The sequence below is a fragment of the Macaca mulatta genome, chromosome 6 (genome assembly GCF_049350105.2).
Source record: "Macaca mulatta isolate MMU2019108-1 chromosome 6, T2T-MMU8v2.0, whole genome shotgun sequence".
NCBI lineage: Eukaryota > Metazoa > Chordata > Mammalia > Primates > Cercopithecidae > Macaca > Macaca mulatta.
The window spans coordinates 37099588-37118040 of NC_133411.1; the positions used below are offsets into that span (position 1 = coordinate 37099588).

Sequence of the window (18453 nt, forward strand, 5' to 3'; positions counted from 1 at the left end):
AACAGAAGTGTTTCTTTATCAGCCCGCCCATGATTGCTTGCTGCTTACTTGCATGAATATAGGTCAAGACTAAATAGCAAAACAATCTGGTTCAACAGGTCAAGCATTCTGGAGGATTTGGGGCCACTTTTCCCATTCTTCAGACCCTACAGGTTGGCTAACCCTCCACTCACTTCCTGCTGCCTTCATCCTGGCCAGTGCCAGTGCACAGACGTGCCTCATTCCCCGATAGCCTTGAGTAGCCAGATGACAGAATTCTGGGCAACTAGAACAGTAATCTCTTGGTCAAATGTTTAGTGAGGTCGCAAGGAGATAATTCTGTGAACTTTTACTTTTCAGGAAATCTGGAAACCTACAGTCTCCATGCCTGATCAGCAAAGGAGCTCTCTGTGGGCACCAGAGAGACAGGGACCCAATGTGGAGACCTGCAAGCGTGTGTCTGGCCCTGAACTCTCAAGCACAGGACAGGGTTCCTGAGCATTGAAGAGAATATGTGGGAGAACAGAACAGAAACGGAAAGAATAAGCGAGATGTCTTTCTCGGTGTTATTCTATGACAGATGGTGACTGAAAGAGGCTGAGAAGATCTGGACAGGGAGTCTGGAATGGTCAGGCTGTGATTCAGAGAGGCGCATGAGAAGGAAGGTGGATTTTAAGGCTGGAAATCTGAGGGTCAGTGGTCCAAGTCACTTAGAGACAGAATCACAGCACAGCCCTTGCTGATGGCAAACAAAGGAGGACAAGAGGACTGAAAAGAATTCTGCTAACAGGCAGGAGCTAGTAAGGATGAGTTTGTAGCAAAATTAGCAAGTGGAGAGGATGATTTTTGGCGATTTTTCCTGTTCTTCAAGAAAACAGGAGATAACTAGAAGGACTGGAGAACAGGGTTGCCAGAACTAGTGGGAAGCCCCCGAGAAATGGTGACATCACCCACCAAACAGACTCCGCCAAGGCCACATCTGGCCTTATGTCTCCTTCACCTTTCTAGCCCCACACAGCCACCAGACAGCTATACCCAGCAGCTTCCCACAAAGCCATAGAGTGCCCAGAGTGAGCCCCAGCAGAAACACAAAAACATCAAGCAGGTACTGCTCATGCCAGGGCTGCTGGAAGACATAGGGCTTGAGGTGAGTCGCCCCCCCTGTCTGGAGGATGTGGTCAATCCAGCCCACAAGCCGCTGTGTGGGGCTGAGCGGGTGGGAGCGCAGGATGATGCTGGCAGCCACTGCTGCAGACTTGTACCTGTGGAGAGAGACAGAGAGCAGGCATTACTAATGTGACCTCACAAGAGTTAGAATGTGTGATCCGTTCTATATGATGCACGAAAGACTAAGTTTCAAGGAAATTTTGTTGGCTTTGCCGTAATTTATCTGGGTCCCCTTGAAATTTAATCATGACACCTACATGCAAAGATCTATGCATAATGCTGAAAGTCTCAAACTTCAAAAAAGTGACTAAGTCCACAAAGACTAGTGCCTACTCCAAGGAGGTTTATAATGTACCCTAGGAAAATTATATATGATGTAATTTTTATATATATACATGTAGCACCTCCATTGTGCCAGTCTCTAGATGGGGTGACAAATCTCACTGTAGGGAATGTCAGGCACAAGCTAAAGCCTACACATTCCTGCACCATCAGAACGTCATGTTGACCAGGGCTGACTTCCTGGGCTGCAGGCTGCATATTTGTACCACATACTTAGTAGCATCCTGTACTTGGTTTCACCATGTCGAAGTTCTCAAACTTTATAATAGGAGGCTCCACATTTTTATTTTACACCATGTCCTACAAATTGTGAAGCTGGCCCTAGTTATGTACAATGTCTGAGGACCATCCCAGCTCAGAATGGTCATTTTGGGTCTAGGTCATTGAAAAATCCAATGAAAGTTACAAACACATTTTTCAGAAAATGACCATCGGCAATACATGAAATTGCAAATATATACAACTGATCTGAAGTTAACCAACCCATGGAATTTAATGACTCTTCTAGGGCTAAGAACCACGAGCTATGTGGTTGTTTTAAGTCATCTAGCGAGAATTGCTGAGTGTCTCCTAATACATGTTAAGCCTTGAGGTCTGATTTTGGTTTGTGCCCTTGAAACTCCAATAAATTATTCAGTGCCTTTCACTTATTACATGAGGTGTATTTTTCTCTTCACATGAGATCACTGTGCTGGATATGTAGTTAGTTACCTTGGAGGTCACTGGGCCCCTTCTATTGCCTCACTTAACTAAAACTCATTAACCATTTACTTTGTGGCACACCATGTGCTAGGCACTAAGAAGACAGCAGAAAACAAGAGACACATGCTGCTGTCCTCATTAAGCTAACTCTCCAGTCTCTGGTTGGAAGGTGAGGGGGACAAATAATAAATGAAAACATAAGCCAGGCATGGTGGCTTATGTGATCCCAGCTACTCAGGAGGCTAAAGCGGGAGGATCATTTGAGCCCAGGAGTTTGAGACCAGCCTGGGCAACATAAAGAGACTCTGTAAATAAACACGTAAATAACTGAGGTAATTGCAGACCTTAAAAAGTGTTAAGAAGGAAATGATATAATGGGGGTGGGTGAGAGAAGAGGTTACTTAGGACTGTCGGAGGTGAACTCTAAGAAGAAATGGGTTGGAGATGAGACCGGAATGTGACGAAGGAGCCAGTATGTGAAGAGGCAGCACCACAAACAAAAGGCCAAGGGGGAGAAGAGTGTGGAGTATTTGGGGAACGGAAAGGCAATCTCCTGCCTCAATTGGAATCCCGCTGACCTGAATTCCAATTGACCTGAAATACAGCTCACAGAGACCCTGTGCACATAGTCCAGGTTCTCCAAAATGAAAAGGTAGGAAATGATTCTTAACATCTAACTTAAATGCTCTAGTCTTGCTCTCAGAGGACACAGGTCAGCTGTTGGCATCACGCACATATTATCCCATGTCCCAGAAAATACAGTTTTAATCTAAAGTAAAACAAAGCAAAACCAAGGAAACAGACTCCCACAGTACCCTTAGTGTTTTTGCCTTCGTTCATCATTACGACCACAACCCCAGAGAGCTGCATACCTCTTGTCTTCCATGATTTGTTTCATCTTAAGAGCCAATGTCTCTGCCTTGAGCTTCTTTAACTGAATAGAGACACCAAAGTTTTTGGCTTCTACTCGGACCATGTTTTCAGGCTGGTCTCCAAAGAGAGGGATCCCCACCATGGGCACACCATGCTGAATGGCCTCCATTATGCTATTCTGCCCGCCATGGGTGACAAACAGACGGATGCTGGGGTGAGCTGTTGTAAATAAGAAAGAGAGTGGGACACTTCAGGATGAAAAATTCAAGATATCAGGCAGAGATGAAGGGGATAAGAAAGTGCCAAGTGGATCTAGCGGTGTGTTGGAGACATTGTATCTAATGACTGTGCTTGGGACACATCCAAGGTTACAGTTCCAAGATACAAGATTCCAAGCATTGTTATCAAATGGAAACATCTTCCCTCAGCCAGAAACTCAGCTAAGGCTTAGAATTGAGTGACTTCTGTAGAGAAGAGTGTTAAGCAAGGGATCCATCTCTATCTGTCCATCCATTCTTCCTTCTCTCTGTCCTCCCTGTGCCTCTCTTTGCTTCTCTCGTCTGTATTCTGTGTGTCTCTCTGTTTCTGCCTCCTCTGTCTGTCTATAATGAGCCCTCTTTTATCCACTGACAGCTAATTTCCCTTTTCTTGTATTTCTGACATATTTGTTGACAGCACAACTCATGTGTCACTCATAAAACTTGTATTGACTGTATGGTGTCCGCAATTATATGAGAAGCCCCTTGAAAGTAGACTGGATCTTTCACCTCTGTATTTCCAGTTCCTGTCTTTCCATGCCAGCATTACTTAGAGCTAACTAAAGTGATTGTTGATAATGACAAGTACATCTCAACCTGGGTCACTCAACTGCAATGTGCATCAGACTCCTTGTCTCTTCTTTGAAATGGGAGGCATATGCCCGGCCCCAGAATTTTAAAATATATATTTACAGAAGTAGGACCAGGAATCTACTTCTTAAATTGCCCAGATTCTTTTGAGCCATAATCTTGGTTATGAATCTCTGCTCTAGTCAGTGTCTATGGCAACACTTGGCATGGAGAAAACCTGTTGGGGGTGAGGGAACTCTCTAGTCCCAGATGATTCAGTAGACCAAATCACCAACTGTGAAGTTGCTAAGCCTGGCACACAGGTATGTTGGCACATCCTAAAGACATCATTGGCATTAATCTTGTGATGGTAGAAATTGCTCAGACCCTTAGTAAATGAAGAGGATGTGTCCATATTTATGTGTGGATGTGTGTTTGTGTAAGTCCATGTGGCCAAACTGGTGCTCACAAAGTCACTAATGCGAGTGGCAACTCTCCCAATCCCTGGTATATACATTCAGAGTTGATGGGTTGTCTTTAATTTTGTTTGGGTGACCTTGTCCAAGACCAAATGCAGTAGGGTTAAAGAGACTTGAGAGGAATATCACATAGGACTGCAGACAACAGGTCTGGGATAGAAAAGAATGAAGGAAAGATGGCTGCTTTGACATCTGATCCCATTGGAAGTATAGCCTTGTTTCCCAAGAACTCCAACTGGCTGCTACTTTTCTGTCCACTGAGCCTCACCTGTGCCATTCAACAGTGGGTACAAATGTCCAGCTAAAGGTCAGAGCCTAGATGAGCCCCAAAGACAGGTCAGTGGAAGGAGAAGAGCAGTCCTGGGCAGCCCTTACCCAGGAGGTCACTCTGAGGAAGCCAGTCCACAATTTTCACATTTGCAGCCAGCTGGACTTCTTTGGGCCAATGAGAACACTGGCACTTCCATATCACCCCTTGGGGTAGGTAGGCAAAGGCATTGTTCATCTCCTTGAAGATTTCCGGATTCTGACAGGTGTTCACCATGGAGCCCAAGGTCACGAGGACAAAACCAGAGTCCCCAAACTTGGCAATGAAGTTCTCCAAGTCCTAGAGAAAGATTACCAAGGTAAAGAGGTGACAAAATTATTGGTGAAAGCCTAGTTGACCAGAAAATGAAAGCCAGACTATTTAGTAACACAGTGCCCTGTCCTCACTGTCCCAAAGCTATTATTATAGCTCCTAGGATAGCGCAATACTAGCTGCACTGTGGTCACATCCTTTGTGTTGGTGAGAACATCTTTCTTCTTGAAGTCCTGACCCTACTATCAGGGCCTTTCTTGACCTTCCACCCATTATAGGCTCAGGGAGTCACAGGAGTTTTCCAAGGTCAGACTAGAGGTAATAGTATCTGGAAGAGTACTAGTAGGTGGCCAGGGTCCAACATGAGGAGTGGGATTTCTGGAGGCTGGAATGGAGAAGCTGGGAGAACACCTCAGTTGCAGGCAGAAATGGTGGCAGAATAGGGTAAGGCTCCTCTCCATCTACACAAAATGTACCATTTTAGTGTGTTTTCCTCTAATGTTTTATGATAGTCTTGGTCACTGATCTTTTTGTACATACTTCATCCTCTACCTCAGTAGTTCACCCACAGGACTGCAGATTATAACCACAGAGAAAGATTTTTTAAAAGCAGCAATGTTATAGGGAGGTGGAGCCAGATGGCAGAAGAGAACCCTGAAGTGATTGTGCCCCCCACAGGAATACCAAATTAACAGCTATCCACAAGAAAACACCTTCAAAAGAACAACAACAACAACAAAAATCAGGTGAGCAATCACCATTTCTGGTTTTAACATCATACCAAGGAAAGTGGCACTGAGAAGGTAGGAACGACAGTCTTCAATTACCATGTGGTGCAGAGAGAGAATCTGTGTGCTTAGGGGAGGCAGAGCACAGAGGCTATAGACTTTGCACTGGAAGTCAGTGCTCTGCAGTCACAGAGCAAAGCAACACAGGGAAGAATTCAGCTGGCACCCATGCAGGGAGCATTTAGACCAGCCCTTGCTAGAAGGGAATCATCCACCTCAGCAGTAGGGACCTGAGTGCTGGTTAGACCAACCACCGCAGGCTAAAGTGCTCTGGGGTTCTAAATAAACTTGAAAGGCAATCTAGGCCACAGGAACTAAAATTCCTGGAGTGCACATGACCTGGTGAGACATCAGCCAGGGCAGCCAAAGGAGTGCTTGTGTCGCCCCTCCCCCAACTCCAGGCAGGGCAGCCCACAGCTCCAGGAGAGACTCCTTCCTTGAGAAGAGGAGAGAGAAGAGTTAAAAAGTCTTTGTCTTGCAATTTGGGTACTAGTTTAGCTGCAGTAAAATTAAGCATCAAGGAGAATCCTAACATCTCCACATCTAGGCCTTAGCTCCTGGACAACATTGCTAGACATGCCCTGGGTCAGATGAGTACTTACTGCCCTGAAGGGAGAGACCTAAGCCTGGCAGGATTCACCACCTGCTAATTCAAAAGCCCTTGGGCCTAAAATAAACATCAGCAGTAGCCAGGCAGTACTTCTCACAGGCCTGGGGTGGGGTGGCCACAGGTGAGACTCCTGCTTTAGAAGGGAGGGAAGAGAGTAAGTAGATCCCTACAATTCCCAATTCCAGGACCCAGTTCCCAGACAGAATTCTTAGACCCAACCTGGGCCAGAAGGGAACCTGCTGCCCTAAAGGGAAAGGTATAGGCTTGGAAGAATTCACCACCTGTTGACTAAAGAGCTCTTGAGCCTTGAATAAACATCAGCAGTAACCAGGCAATAGTTATCATAGGTCTTGGACAAGGTTCAGTGCTGTGTTTGGTTTCAAGCATAATCCAGCACAATTTCAGTGGAGGTGGTCATAAGAGTGTTTGTGTCACCCCTCCCCCAACTCCAGGCAGCTTAGCACAGGGAGAGAGAGAACCTCTGTTGGTATATGGGAAAGTAAGAGAAGAGAATCAGAGACTCTGCCTGGTAATCCAAGGAATTCTCCTGGCTCTTACCTAAGACCACCAAGGTGGTATTTCTACAAGGCTGCAAGAGTCAGCATGTCTGGGCTTGGAGTGCCCCCTAATGCAGACACAGGTGCAGTGACACATAAAACTTACCAAGATTATTCCATGAAGAAATCCTGAACCTGAACAGACCAATAACAAGTAACGAGACTGAAGTTGTAATAAAAAGTCTCCTAGCAAAGAAAAGCCTAGGACCCAATGGCATCAATGCTGAATTTTACCAAACATTTAAAGAACTAATACCAATCCTACTCAAACTATTCTAAAAAACATAGAAGAGAAGTGAATAAAAGGCCTGTATTACCTTTACACCAAAACCAGACAAATACACATCGGAAAAAGGAAACTACAGGCTAATATCTCTGATGAACATTAAGGCAAAAATCCTTGACAAAATATAGCAAACCAAAATCAACAACACATTAAAAAGATCATTCATCATGACCAAGGGGGATTTATCCGAGGGATTCAAGGATTGTTCAACATATGCAAATCAATCAATGTGATTCATCATATCAACAGAATGAAGGAAAAAAAACATATGATCATATCAATTGATGCTGAAAAAGCATTCAATAAAATTCAAAGTCCCTTCATGATAAAAACCCTAAAAAAACTGAGTGTAGAAGAAACGTACCTCAACACAATAAAAGCCATATATGACACACCCAAAGTTAGTATCACACTGAATGGGGAAAAACTGAACACCATTCCTCTAACATGACAAGGATGCCCACTTTTACCACTGTTATTCAACATAGTATTGGAAGTTCTAGCTAGAGCAATCAGAAAAGAGAAAGAAACAAAGGGCAGTTAAATTGGAAAGGGAGAAGTTAAATTATGCTAGTTTGTAAATTATATAATCTTATATTTGGAAAAACCTAAAGACTCTACCAAAATAACTATTAGAACTGATCCACAAATTCAGTAAAGTTGCAGGACACAAAATCAATATATGTAAATCAGTGGCATTTCTATATGCCAACAGTGAATAATCTGAAAAAGAAATCAAGAAAGTAATTTCATTTACAATGCCCACAAACAAAATAAAATACCTAGCAATGAAGTTAAACAAAGAAGTAAAAGATCTCTCCAGTGAAAACTATAAAGCATCAATGCAATTATTTGAAGAAGACATTTTAAAAACTGGAAAGCTATTCCACGTTAATGCACTGGAAGAATCAATATTGTTAAAATGTGCATACCACCCAAAGCAATCCACAGATTCAATTCAGTCTCTATAAAAATACCAATCACATCCTTCACAGAAGGAGGAAAAATAATCCTAAAATGTATATGGAACCACAAAAGACCCAGAATAGCCAATGCCATCCCAAGCAAAAAGAACAAAACTGGAAGAATCACATTACCTGATTTCAAGCTATACTACAAGACTATAGTAACCAAAACTGTATGGTACTGGCATAAAAAAAGACACATAGACCAACAGAACAGAATAGACAACCCAGCAATAAATCCATACATCTGCGGTGAACTTATTTTTGACAAGGGTGCCAAGAACATAAGGACAGTCTCTTCAATGAATGGTGCTAAAAAAAACTAGATATGAATATGCAGAAGAATAAAACTAGACCCCTATATCTCATCATATACAAAAATCAAATCAAAATGGAATAAAAGACTTAAATCTAACACTTTGGGAGGCCGAGGCAGGTGGATTGCCTGAGGTCAGGAGTTCGAGACCAGCCCGGCCAACTTGGTGAAACCCCGTCTCTACTGAAAATACAAAAAGTTAGGTGGGCGCCTGTAATCCCAGCTGCTCGGGAGGCTGAGGCAGGATAATCGCTTGAATCCAGGAGGCAGAGGTTGCAGTGAGCCAAGATCGCACCATTGCACTCCAGCCTGGGCAACACGAGCAAAACTCAGTCTCAAAAAAAAAAAAAAAAAAAAAGAAAAGAAAAGAAAAGAAAAAGACTGAAATCTAAGACCTCAAGCTATTAAACTACTAAAAGAAAACATTGGGGAAATGCTCCAGGATGTTGATCTGGGCGCACTTCTTTTTCTTGCGTAATACAGGCAACCAAGGGGAAAATGGACAAATGAGATCACATCAAGTTAGAAGTCTTCTATACAACAAAGGAAACTATCAATAAAGCAAAGAGATAACCCACGGAATGGGAAAAAATATGGGCAAATTCTTCTTCTGACAAAGGATTAATAACCAGAATACATAAAAGCTCAAACAACTCTGTGAGAAAAAAAAAAAAAAAATCTAATAACCTGATTAAAAAATAAAAGATCTGAATGGACATTTTTCAAAAGACATACAAATGACAAACAGGCATATAAAAGGTTTGCTCAACATCACTGATTACCACAGAAATGCAAATCAAACTACAATGAGATATTATCTCACCCCAGTTAAAATGGCTTTCATCCAAAAGACAGGCAATAACAAGGATGTGGAGAAAGAAAACTTGCACACTGTTTGTGGGAATTTAAATCAGTACAACCACTATGGAAAGCAGTTTAGAGGTTCATCAGAAAACTAAAACTAGAACTGCCATATGATTCAGCAATCTCACTGCTAGGTATATACCCAAAAGAAAAGAAGTCACTATACTGAAGAGATACCCACACTTCCGTGTTTATTGCTGCACTATTCGCTGTAGCCAAGATACAGAATTAATCTAAATGTCCAACATCAGATGAATGGATAAAGAAAATATAGTATATGTACATAATGGAGAACTCATCAGCCACAAAAAGAAAGGGATCCTGTCATTTGCAACAATATGGATGAAACTAGAGTATGTTATGTTAAGTGAACTAAGCCGGACACAGAAAGACAAACTGCATGTTCTCACTCATTTGTGGGAGCTAAAAATTAAAGCAATTAAACTCATGGAGATAGAGAGTAGAATGACTGTTACCAGAGCCTGGGATGGGGAAGTGGTATAGTTAATGGTACAAAAATATAGTTAGAATGTATAAGGTCCAGTGTTTGATAGCACAACAGGGTGACTACAGTCAACAATAATTTATAGTACATTTTCAAGTATTTAAAAGAATATAATTGGGATGTTTGTAACATAAAGAAGTGATCAATGCCTTGATGTGGTGGATTTAAAAAAAAATAAATAAAGCAGTAATGCTCTGTCCCAAAAGCAGGCCTGGGCAGCTTGTATCATAAAGTCCCCCAGGTAGTTCTTAACAAAGTTAGTGTTGTGAAAGGAAAATAAATCTCAGGATCCCCAAATCTAAGCCAAAGAGAAAAGTCAAGCTGGGAACTGCATCGGGCAAAATTGCCTCCCATTCCGTTCCTAAATAGGATAGCCACAGCCACAAAGATTTAAAAAAAAAAAAAAAAAAAAAGCTGCATACCCCCCTCACCATTTGCCCACAAGAAAATTCCTTGTGGACAAAGAGCAAACAGAACTCAAAAGCATCCGTCTGCTCGCCTGAGACAAATGTATTTTGGCTTGATTCCTCTGCCCTATTGTTTCACTAACCCAGACTAAGGTATAAGTGACTGTTTCTGTAAATTGTGCACTCAGTGAAAAGCTAATCAGAGACTCAAAAAAAATGCAATTGTTTGTCTCTTGTCTACCTATGACCTCTTGTCTACCTAGAATCCCCCTCTCCTGCTTTTCTGGACCAAACCAATGTTTACCTTAAACATATTGATTGGTGTCTCATGTCTCCCTAAAATGTATAAAACCAGCCTGTGCCCCAACCACCTTGGGCACATGTCGTCAGGACCTCCTGAAGCTGTCATGGATGCATCCTCAACCTTGGCAAATAAAGTTTCTAAATTGGTGAGACCAGTGTCATATATTTTGGGCTCACAGTATCCAATGTCTTAATTTTGTGTTTAGCACAATTTTGTCAATTCTTACTTCCAAATATTTCTTTGAACTCTGTCTGATTCTCTCTGCCCTACAAGTGCTCACTCCACCTCCCAACCCATCATTCTACTACGTGGTTCAGACTCTACTGGATTCCAGCCAGCATACCACTTACCATTCCTAAGGACTTCCTTAAAACAGCCTTGTCATCATTTTTATAATTACAAGGCAACATAAGACCATTATATAAAAATTGGAAAATGCAGAGAAGAAACATTATTTTTTTTTTAGTATATGTTGTTTCACAGTCATTACAACCCTTATTCCCATTGTTATCCTCTTAACAATGTCCTCTCCCTACTCCATGGTGGAGGCCTGATCCACCCACCTGCTAGCTAAGGTTTCTGGTAAATCCCCACAGTTTTACTCATGCAATTGAATATTCTACTCCACTAGTGTAGCCAGCGCCACCCAGGGAACCCAGCCTTATTGCCATCTCAATTACATCTCCACATATTGGGACTCCTGCTCCCCAACCTGGGGTGCTTTCCCTCTCAGCTCCATTCCTAAAACTTCCTGCCACCAATGCAAAGCCCATATCACCTATAGATCATTCCCCACCTCTTCCTGCTCACTCAATGCAAGTTAGAAGAGTGGACACTTGGGTGGCTGGAAAGCTCAGGCCCTCAGGGCCTCTGAAATACATGGTGGTGGGAAGGTCACCTACATCACCTGAGCTTCTATCCTCCTCCGTTTATAAAAATGAAGATGATCACACCTCCATACAGATGGAAGGATATTAAATATGATGACTTCTATAAAATGGGAACCCAGTGCTCAGAGGCAACAGGCAACCAACTCATCCTAGCTCTCCTCCCTTTGAAAAATTTCTGTAGCAGAGGTTCTGAGTTGTGAAACTGTGCTGTGCATTCAAATCACCTGGGCAGCACTTGCAAATTACAGTAGCAGGGGTCCACCCCAGAGAAATCAAGTCAGAAGATCTGGGTGGAGGCAGGAGCCAGGGCTCTACAGGCAGGGAACACTAGAGATACCACCGGCAGTTCTTGCTGTTGGTCCCATACAGACCCACCCTGCTTACTCCAAATCCATAGGGTTGTCATTTCACTGTAAGTATCTTATCTCCTTAACAATTCTTGCATGTAATGGGCACTAACTGCATGTTTATTGTACACATGATCATGCAAAATAAAAATGCAAACAAAAAATTGAAACTTTAATACATGGCTTATTTTATCAAGGCTAGGACTAGGGTGTGGCAAGAGAGGAGCCAGAGGAACCCATACAAAGATGCCCTTCATCTCAGGATGGTGCAAGGCCTAACATTATTACTTGCACAACCCTGAAACTCATCACTTCCTTTAAAAGCATGCCCTAGGTGCCTCCCTTGCCTATCCCTACTTCAGCCTCAGGATCCTACTGGCAGGTGGCAGCCATCAACTATGCACTGAAGGCCTCTGTGTGAATCCCAAACTGAATGCTGAGGGTCACTTACTTGTGGTACTGGTTTAATAGGTTTTTCCATCAAGCCTCCAACATAAACAGTGTTGGGAAGCAGAGGTCGAGCAAAATCAAAGGCAAAGTCAGAGTTAATGAACCACAACTCTGCTTTCAGTAGAAGATGAGACAAAACTGGCCTAGAGCCTTCTGGGAAATGCTCCTTGATGGCGTTGTCAAATGTAGACTGCATGTGCCATTGCCTCCTGCAGAAACTAAAGAACATCAGGAAATTCTTCACTCGGCCCCAGAAGTCCATGTGATCGGTCAGCAAGGAACGGAATACTGGAACATAAGACAAGGGGATTGGTAGCCCAAATTCCAAAGAGCCAAATGAGGTGGAAAGAATGGCCACAAATGGCTTACTGAGCTTCTCAGCAATCAAGAAAGGACAGTAGTCAAAAGTTTCAACTATCACCATGTCGAAGTTCTCATTCTTTAAGGAATCCATGATATCCTTTCTCCTTAAAAAATGATGGCACTGCAACGCCAAGTATTCTAGAACTTTTAATAAGTTTTCAAAATTTCCTCTGTAAGAAAAAAAATAATAAATATTCATGGGAAGTGTTAAATTTACAGTACATAAAAGTATCTTGAGATACAAAGAAAATATCCCAGGGAAGCAACAATCTTTCTAGCAGTCACCCACAAATTCAACCAGTTTCCCACAGATGCCCTCTGCCATAATTATCCTGGCTTAAATGTTTTTACTCCCTAGAGTTACCCTTCTTCCTTCCCCTTTTCTACCCTTATCCAAACCCCAACCACCATCAATGCCGACTCAAGGTCCTTCTACTCTGGGAGCCATCTCTCAGAGCAGCAGATCTCAGAGTTCTGTCTCCTTGATAAATTAGGGGACACTCTATTTAGCCCTCATTTACATACAGAGTGTTTATGAGTGATTTTCTTATTTATCCAACCAAATTGTGTAAGTAACTTGACGAAAGAGTTTATCAATATTGATTATATGTGCTATGTTTTAGCACTGTGTGCTTACATACGAGAGATTGCCTCAGTCAAGTTACTCTTTGATTATATTACAACCGAATATCTCAGCTGAAAATGAGAATTCCACCTTTTTATCCCTAGGAGTTAAGCAATGGAAAAAAATAAAAACAAAAGGAACCTGGTTTTTGAAACACATTGCTTTTTTCTTTATTATTCTTTCTTTCTTTATTATTTACTTTTATTTATTTTCATTTTACATATTTTTATATATTTATTTACATATTTGTTTACTTATTTACATTATAACTTTTAATTATTTATTATTATTATTTCTTTCCACCTCAATGCAGGCTGGGGTATTCAGGTAAGATAATGTCAAAGCTTTACTGACATATGCAAAGGGACGATTCTTTTGTAACATATTCCCAATAATGCCTGCATAGAATATGATCCTATTTTACAGAATTTGGGGGAAATAGATGAGGATGCCTAGGCCAGCTGCAATAAGTGCAAGAGCTCTAGATATCAGAGACCTACTGGCTGTATGGAAGACTAAGAGAATCAATTCCCTGACACACCTGTAACCTGTACACCACCGTACCATTGCCCTCCAGTTAGAGAAGGTCCCTCACTAGTGATATGCAGACTGACTGAAGTCATCCTCTGTTGTATATTTTTAAAGATTCATATAATAAAGGAAAAGTTGCCAAACATTTTTGAAAATTTCAGTAATGAACTGGGTGCAGTGGCTCACGCCTGTATCCCAGCAGTTTGGGAGGTTGAGGAGGGTGGATCACCCAAGGTTAGGAGTTTGGGACCAGCCTGGCGAACATGGTGAAACCCCGTCACTACTAATAATACAAAACTTAGCTGGGCATGGTGGCACACTCCTGTAATCCCAGCTACTTGGGAGGCTGAGGCAGGAGAATCGCTTGAACCCTGGAGGCAGAGGTTGCAGTGAGCCGAGATCGTGCCATTGCACTCCAGCCGGGGCGACAAGAGCAAAACTCCATCTCAAAAAAAAAAAAAAGCCAGTCATGTAGTAAAAATTTTTAGACTGTAGTTCATTAATCGTATTTAAAATTAAGCTAATAAATTAAAATATTTTAAGAATGCACTCTTAACCATACCTGTCCTTTAAAATATTAAACTGGATAAGAAGAGACAAGGCACATGCTTAAAATATATAACTAACTCTGCAAGATGATATAGGCTAAGTGTCAAATGAGTGGATTAGATCAGACGTATAGAGGAGAGAATGTGGTGTTCCAGCTCGGGGGAGGAGGGAGGCTTTATGGAAGAAGTCGGATTTAAGCACTATGTTGACTATTGAGTAGAATTTTCAAGGAAAGAAGAGTAGGTAAGGCCACTGCGATTAACAAAGATAGACATGGATTTCTGTGTTTCCTCTTTTATGTCTGAGATCAAAAAGTTATGTGTTTCTTCCCATCCAGATTAAGCAAAAGGAGTCAGTTTCATGTTTCATTTGTACCAGGTTGATTGCTTTTTTAAAGAACTTTGCATGACTGTATGTTCAGCTTCTACAAACCCAATGTTCATAAGCCTTCCCTTTATTTATGAATATATGCGAGAAGAAGGGAAGACAGTAAGTGGGAAAAGGTGACTCTAATTTTCCCACCAACAATGAAAAGTGGAGGAGTCTATCCCAATTTCTGTGTTGGGGATATTACAGACAATGATTGTAGGTGAAATGTTGCAAGGAAGTCCCAGAAGAAACAATTTCCCACTTTCTGCAGAAAAGCACTCATGCTTATAGTGTAAGAAAGACGGTATAAAGAAGAATGTCCAGGGACTTTACTGGATGATGTAGTATGTAGTACTCATCTACTCCCCTTATCATCTGCCTCTCCATCTATCAATCCATCCATCCATCCATTTGTCACTTTCTCTTATTAAAATAAAATCTCATTAAAATAAAATCCAAGTATCCATGCATCCATCCATTATTTGTATGACGAAAATAGTGACCCTTTGGTTCAAAGAATAAAAAAAAAAAATTACCTGCCACCTAAAGTTTCTTCCAGAAAGAAATCAAAACTCTTCTTAAATTCTCTTTGATGATCTTCAGGTGCAAGCCAACTGATAACTTGATACGATTTTTCCTCCTTTTTAAAATCTAAGAAAACAGCAACAGGTTTAAAAAAAGTAAAATATGCTGCACAAAAGAGTAACATTAGCATAACAATATAGAAACTTATTTCAAAAATTATGTATGTATTTGAATGATTGCTTCTTTAAGTATTTTTAATGTATGCATTTATTTATTTTTGAGACAGAGTCTTGCTCTGTCATCTAGGCTGGAGTGCAATAGCACAATCCTAGCTCATTGCAGTCTCAGCTCCCTTACAAACCACTGGGATTACAGGTGTGAGCTATTGGTATAATTTGTATTTAAATACAGTACACATTTGTTTGATTCCAGAGTCTCTGTTCTTTCCGTTTTACAAAAACAATCATCTTTATTATTTAAAGTGATACATGCAAATAATTTTTAAATTCAGTCAAAAAGTACTAAAAGACTTCATTAAAAGAGTAGTCCCCTACATCCCTACTTGCCAGTTTGGCCCCTTCTTCATTACCCACGTGTAATAAGAAGTCTGACTCCATTTTCACTGTTTGCCTCTTGACAAATGTCAAGCCCCATTTCCCCTTCCCAACCCCATGCTTCATCTGAGCAAACTGGTAAGAAAACCCACACATACCTTCTCTCTTATCCCTGGTAGGAGTTTCAATCCATGAAAGTCAGGACAATGAAGGGAAATCCTCAGCTCATCCTACCTCTCCTCACAGTAAAAACTCAAGCCAGTCATCCCTCCCTGCTCTCTAAAGCCATTTTTCAGATTTGCCTGAGATCCTGTCCTGCTATTCTGAAAAAAAGAAAAAAAAAACCTCACCCTATGAGCCATAAACCTCTTATATCTTCTTAATACGTGTGTGCCTTCATCACATCCAAATCAGATTTTGTGTGAGGATTGGGGTATATTAACACATAGTCCCACATATTAAGGTTCTCATACTCAACTTAATTGAAATGAAAGACTCTATCCAAGTATCTACTGGCAAATACTTTGCAGTCATAGACTTGGCTAGAATGTTCTCTTCCATGCTGATTTTTACAGGCTCTCAGCCACAGTGCATCTTTACCTTGGAAGAAACACAATGCATGGCTACCCACAGTGTACTTCAACAGCCCTACTACTGCCCACAATCTTTGCCAGCAAGCGCCACTGCTTCCAGCTTTCTCCAGGAGTACAGATATAACATTACACTGAGGGTGTCCTCCTCTGAGGAGATTCATTCACCACACTCATTTAAGACACAGAAACATTCAAAAAGGAGCTCATAAAGGGGATAAGCCATTGTCCCATGCAAAGTAGCAGACCCAGTCCCTCACTTAAACTCCAAAGGATCATTTGGTTAGTTGAAGGCCTCTCCATTCCCAATACTACTAAAAAAACAACTATTGAGCCTCTCTGTGCCCATAGTGTTACAAGCCCAACATCTTTTAGGCCTTTTTGCATTTTAAAGACAACATATTCCTTATTTATAAATTTTACTCAGGTCCATTCATGTTTATTACTTGAAAATCAGCCCACATTGCATAGGATCCCCTGTAACAGAAGGCTCCAGAATCTATCCAAGTTGCAGTACAGCAGGCTCTCTCATTAGTGCCCCCCAGGAACACCTGCAATGTAAAGGCGTTAGCATCCTCCTTTCATGCCTCCTGGAGTTCTTCTGAGCACCTATCATGGCCGTTTCAGTTTCCTATTGCTGCTTTAACAAACTACAATAAACTTAGTGGCTTAAAATGACACAAGGTATTATCCTATAGTTCTGGAGATCAGAAGTCCAAAATGGATCTCATTAAAATAAAATCAAGGTGTGGGTGAGCTGCTTTTCTTCTGAAGGCTCTAGGGAACAATCCTTTTTCTTGCCCTTTCCAGCTTCTGAAGGCTACCCGCATCCCTGGCTCATGGCCCCCTCCCAACAGGCAATCACATCGCTCTAGTTTCTTCTTCCATCATTAATTCTTTAACTCTCCTACGATCTTCTCTCCTTTATAACAGGGGTGTCCAATCTTTTGGCTTCCCTGGGCCACACTGGAAGAAGAAGAATTGTCTTGGGCCACACACAAAATACACTAATACTAACGATAGCTAATGAGCTAACAAAAAATTGCAAAAACAGTCTCATAATGTTTTAAGAAAGTTTATGAATTTGTGTTGGGCCACATTCAGAGCTGTCCTAGGCCACATGCAGCTGGTGGGCCACCAGTTGGACAAACTTGCCTTATAAGAACTCCTGTAATTACATTGAACTCAGCTGGGTAATCCATGATAATCTCCCTGTCTCAAAATCCTTATATTAATCATATCTGCAAAGATCCTTTTGCCATGTAAAATAGCACACTCATAATTATAGGAATTTGAACACATATATCTTTGTGGGGCGGGGGGAGTAGCATTATTTGCCCACCGCAGTGTGTTCTCTAGATCCCAGACATTCATATACATCCCTCATGGAATGAAAATGTATTCATCCTGTCCCAACATCCACCAAAGTCTCAAACAATTATATCATCAATTCAAAGTGAAAAACCTCATCTAAAGCTGATCAGCTCAGAATTCCCAAATCACATCATCCAAATAATCTACAGCAAGCGTGGGTGAGAGTCTGGGTGTAATCCATTCAGTGAAACATTGCTCTCCTTCTGTGGTTCTATGAAACTAGGAAAAAATGACCTGCTTCCCAAAACCAAGAGTGGGACAGGCATAGGATACCAGTTATAGACATTATTCTAATGGGGGCAAAAAGGAAGTAAAAAAAAAAAAATGAGGTGCCAGTCCCAAGACATCTAACTACAACTGGGCAAACAAAATTAGGTTTTAAGGACTGGGAATAATCCTGTGGTTTGGCTCAGCCTTCTGGGCTAGAAGCTCTGCCATCTGGGCTCATTGCTTCACCTTCAGAGTTATCCTCTGTTTTTCATGAAGCATTGCATGCGGTTACAGCTGAGTAGTTTGTCAGTTTAATTCCTACTTGCAGAATTTGGGGAGCTCAACAGCCCTCCTTCCTGTCATATTCTCTTCATACCTTTGAATCCAAATTGGCAGTGCTTCTGAAGGTATAAAATTCTTGGGTACTGGGGGGCTGAGGCAGGAGAATTGCTTAAACCCGGCAGGCGGAGCTTGCAGTGAGCTAAGATCACGCCGTGACACTCCAGCCGGGGCAACAACAGCGAG

At 41.6% G+C, this 18453-nt stretch overlaps 1 protein-coding gene across 1 annotated transcript in view; it reads right to left on the reverse strand.

The window, feature by feature from the left end:
* Positions 1–313: 313 nt before the first annotated feature.
* The window catches only part of UGT3A2 (UDP glycosyltransferase family 3 member A2), a 28540-nt gene continuing 10400 nt past the window's right edge, over positions 314–18453 (reverse strand). Inside the window, exons 3-7 of the mRNA XM_015139865.3 lie at positions 15212–15326; positions 12240–12771; positions 4745–4976; positions 3063–3282; positions 314–1241 (exon numbers count right to left, since the gene is read on the reverse strand). Coding sequence (XP_014995351.1) covers positions 965–1241; positions 3063–3282; positions 4745–4976; positions 12240–12771; positions 15212–15326 — 1376 coding nt within the window. The 3' untranslated portion in view covers positions 314–964. The remainder of the gene's footprint in view (positions 1242–3062; positions 3283–4744; positions 4977–12239; positions 12772–15211; positions 15327–18453) is intronic.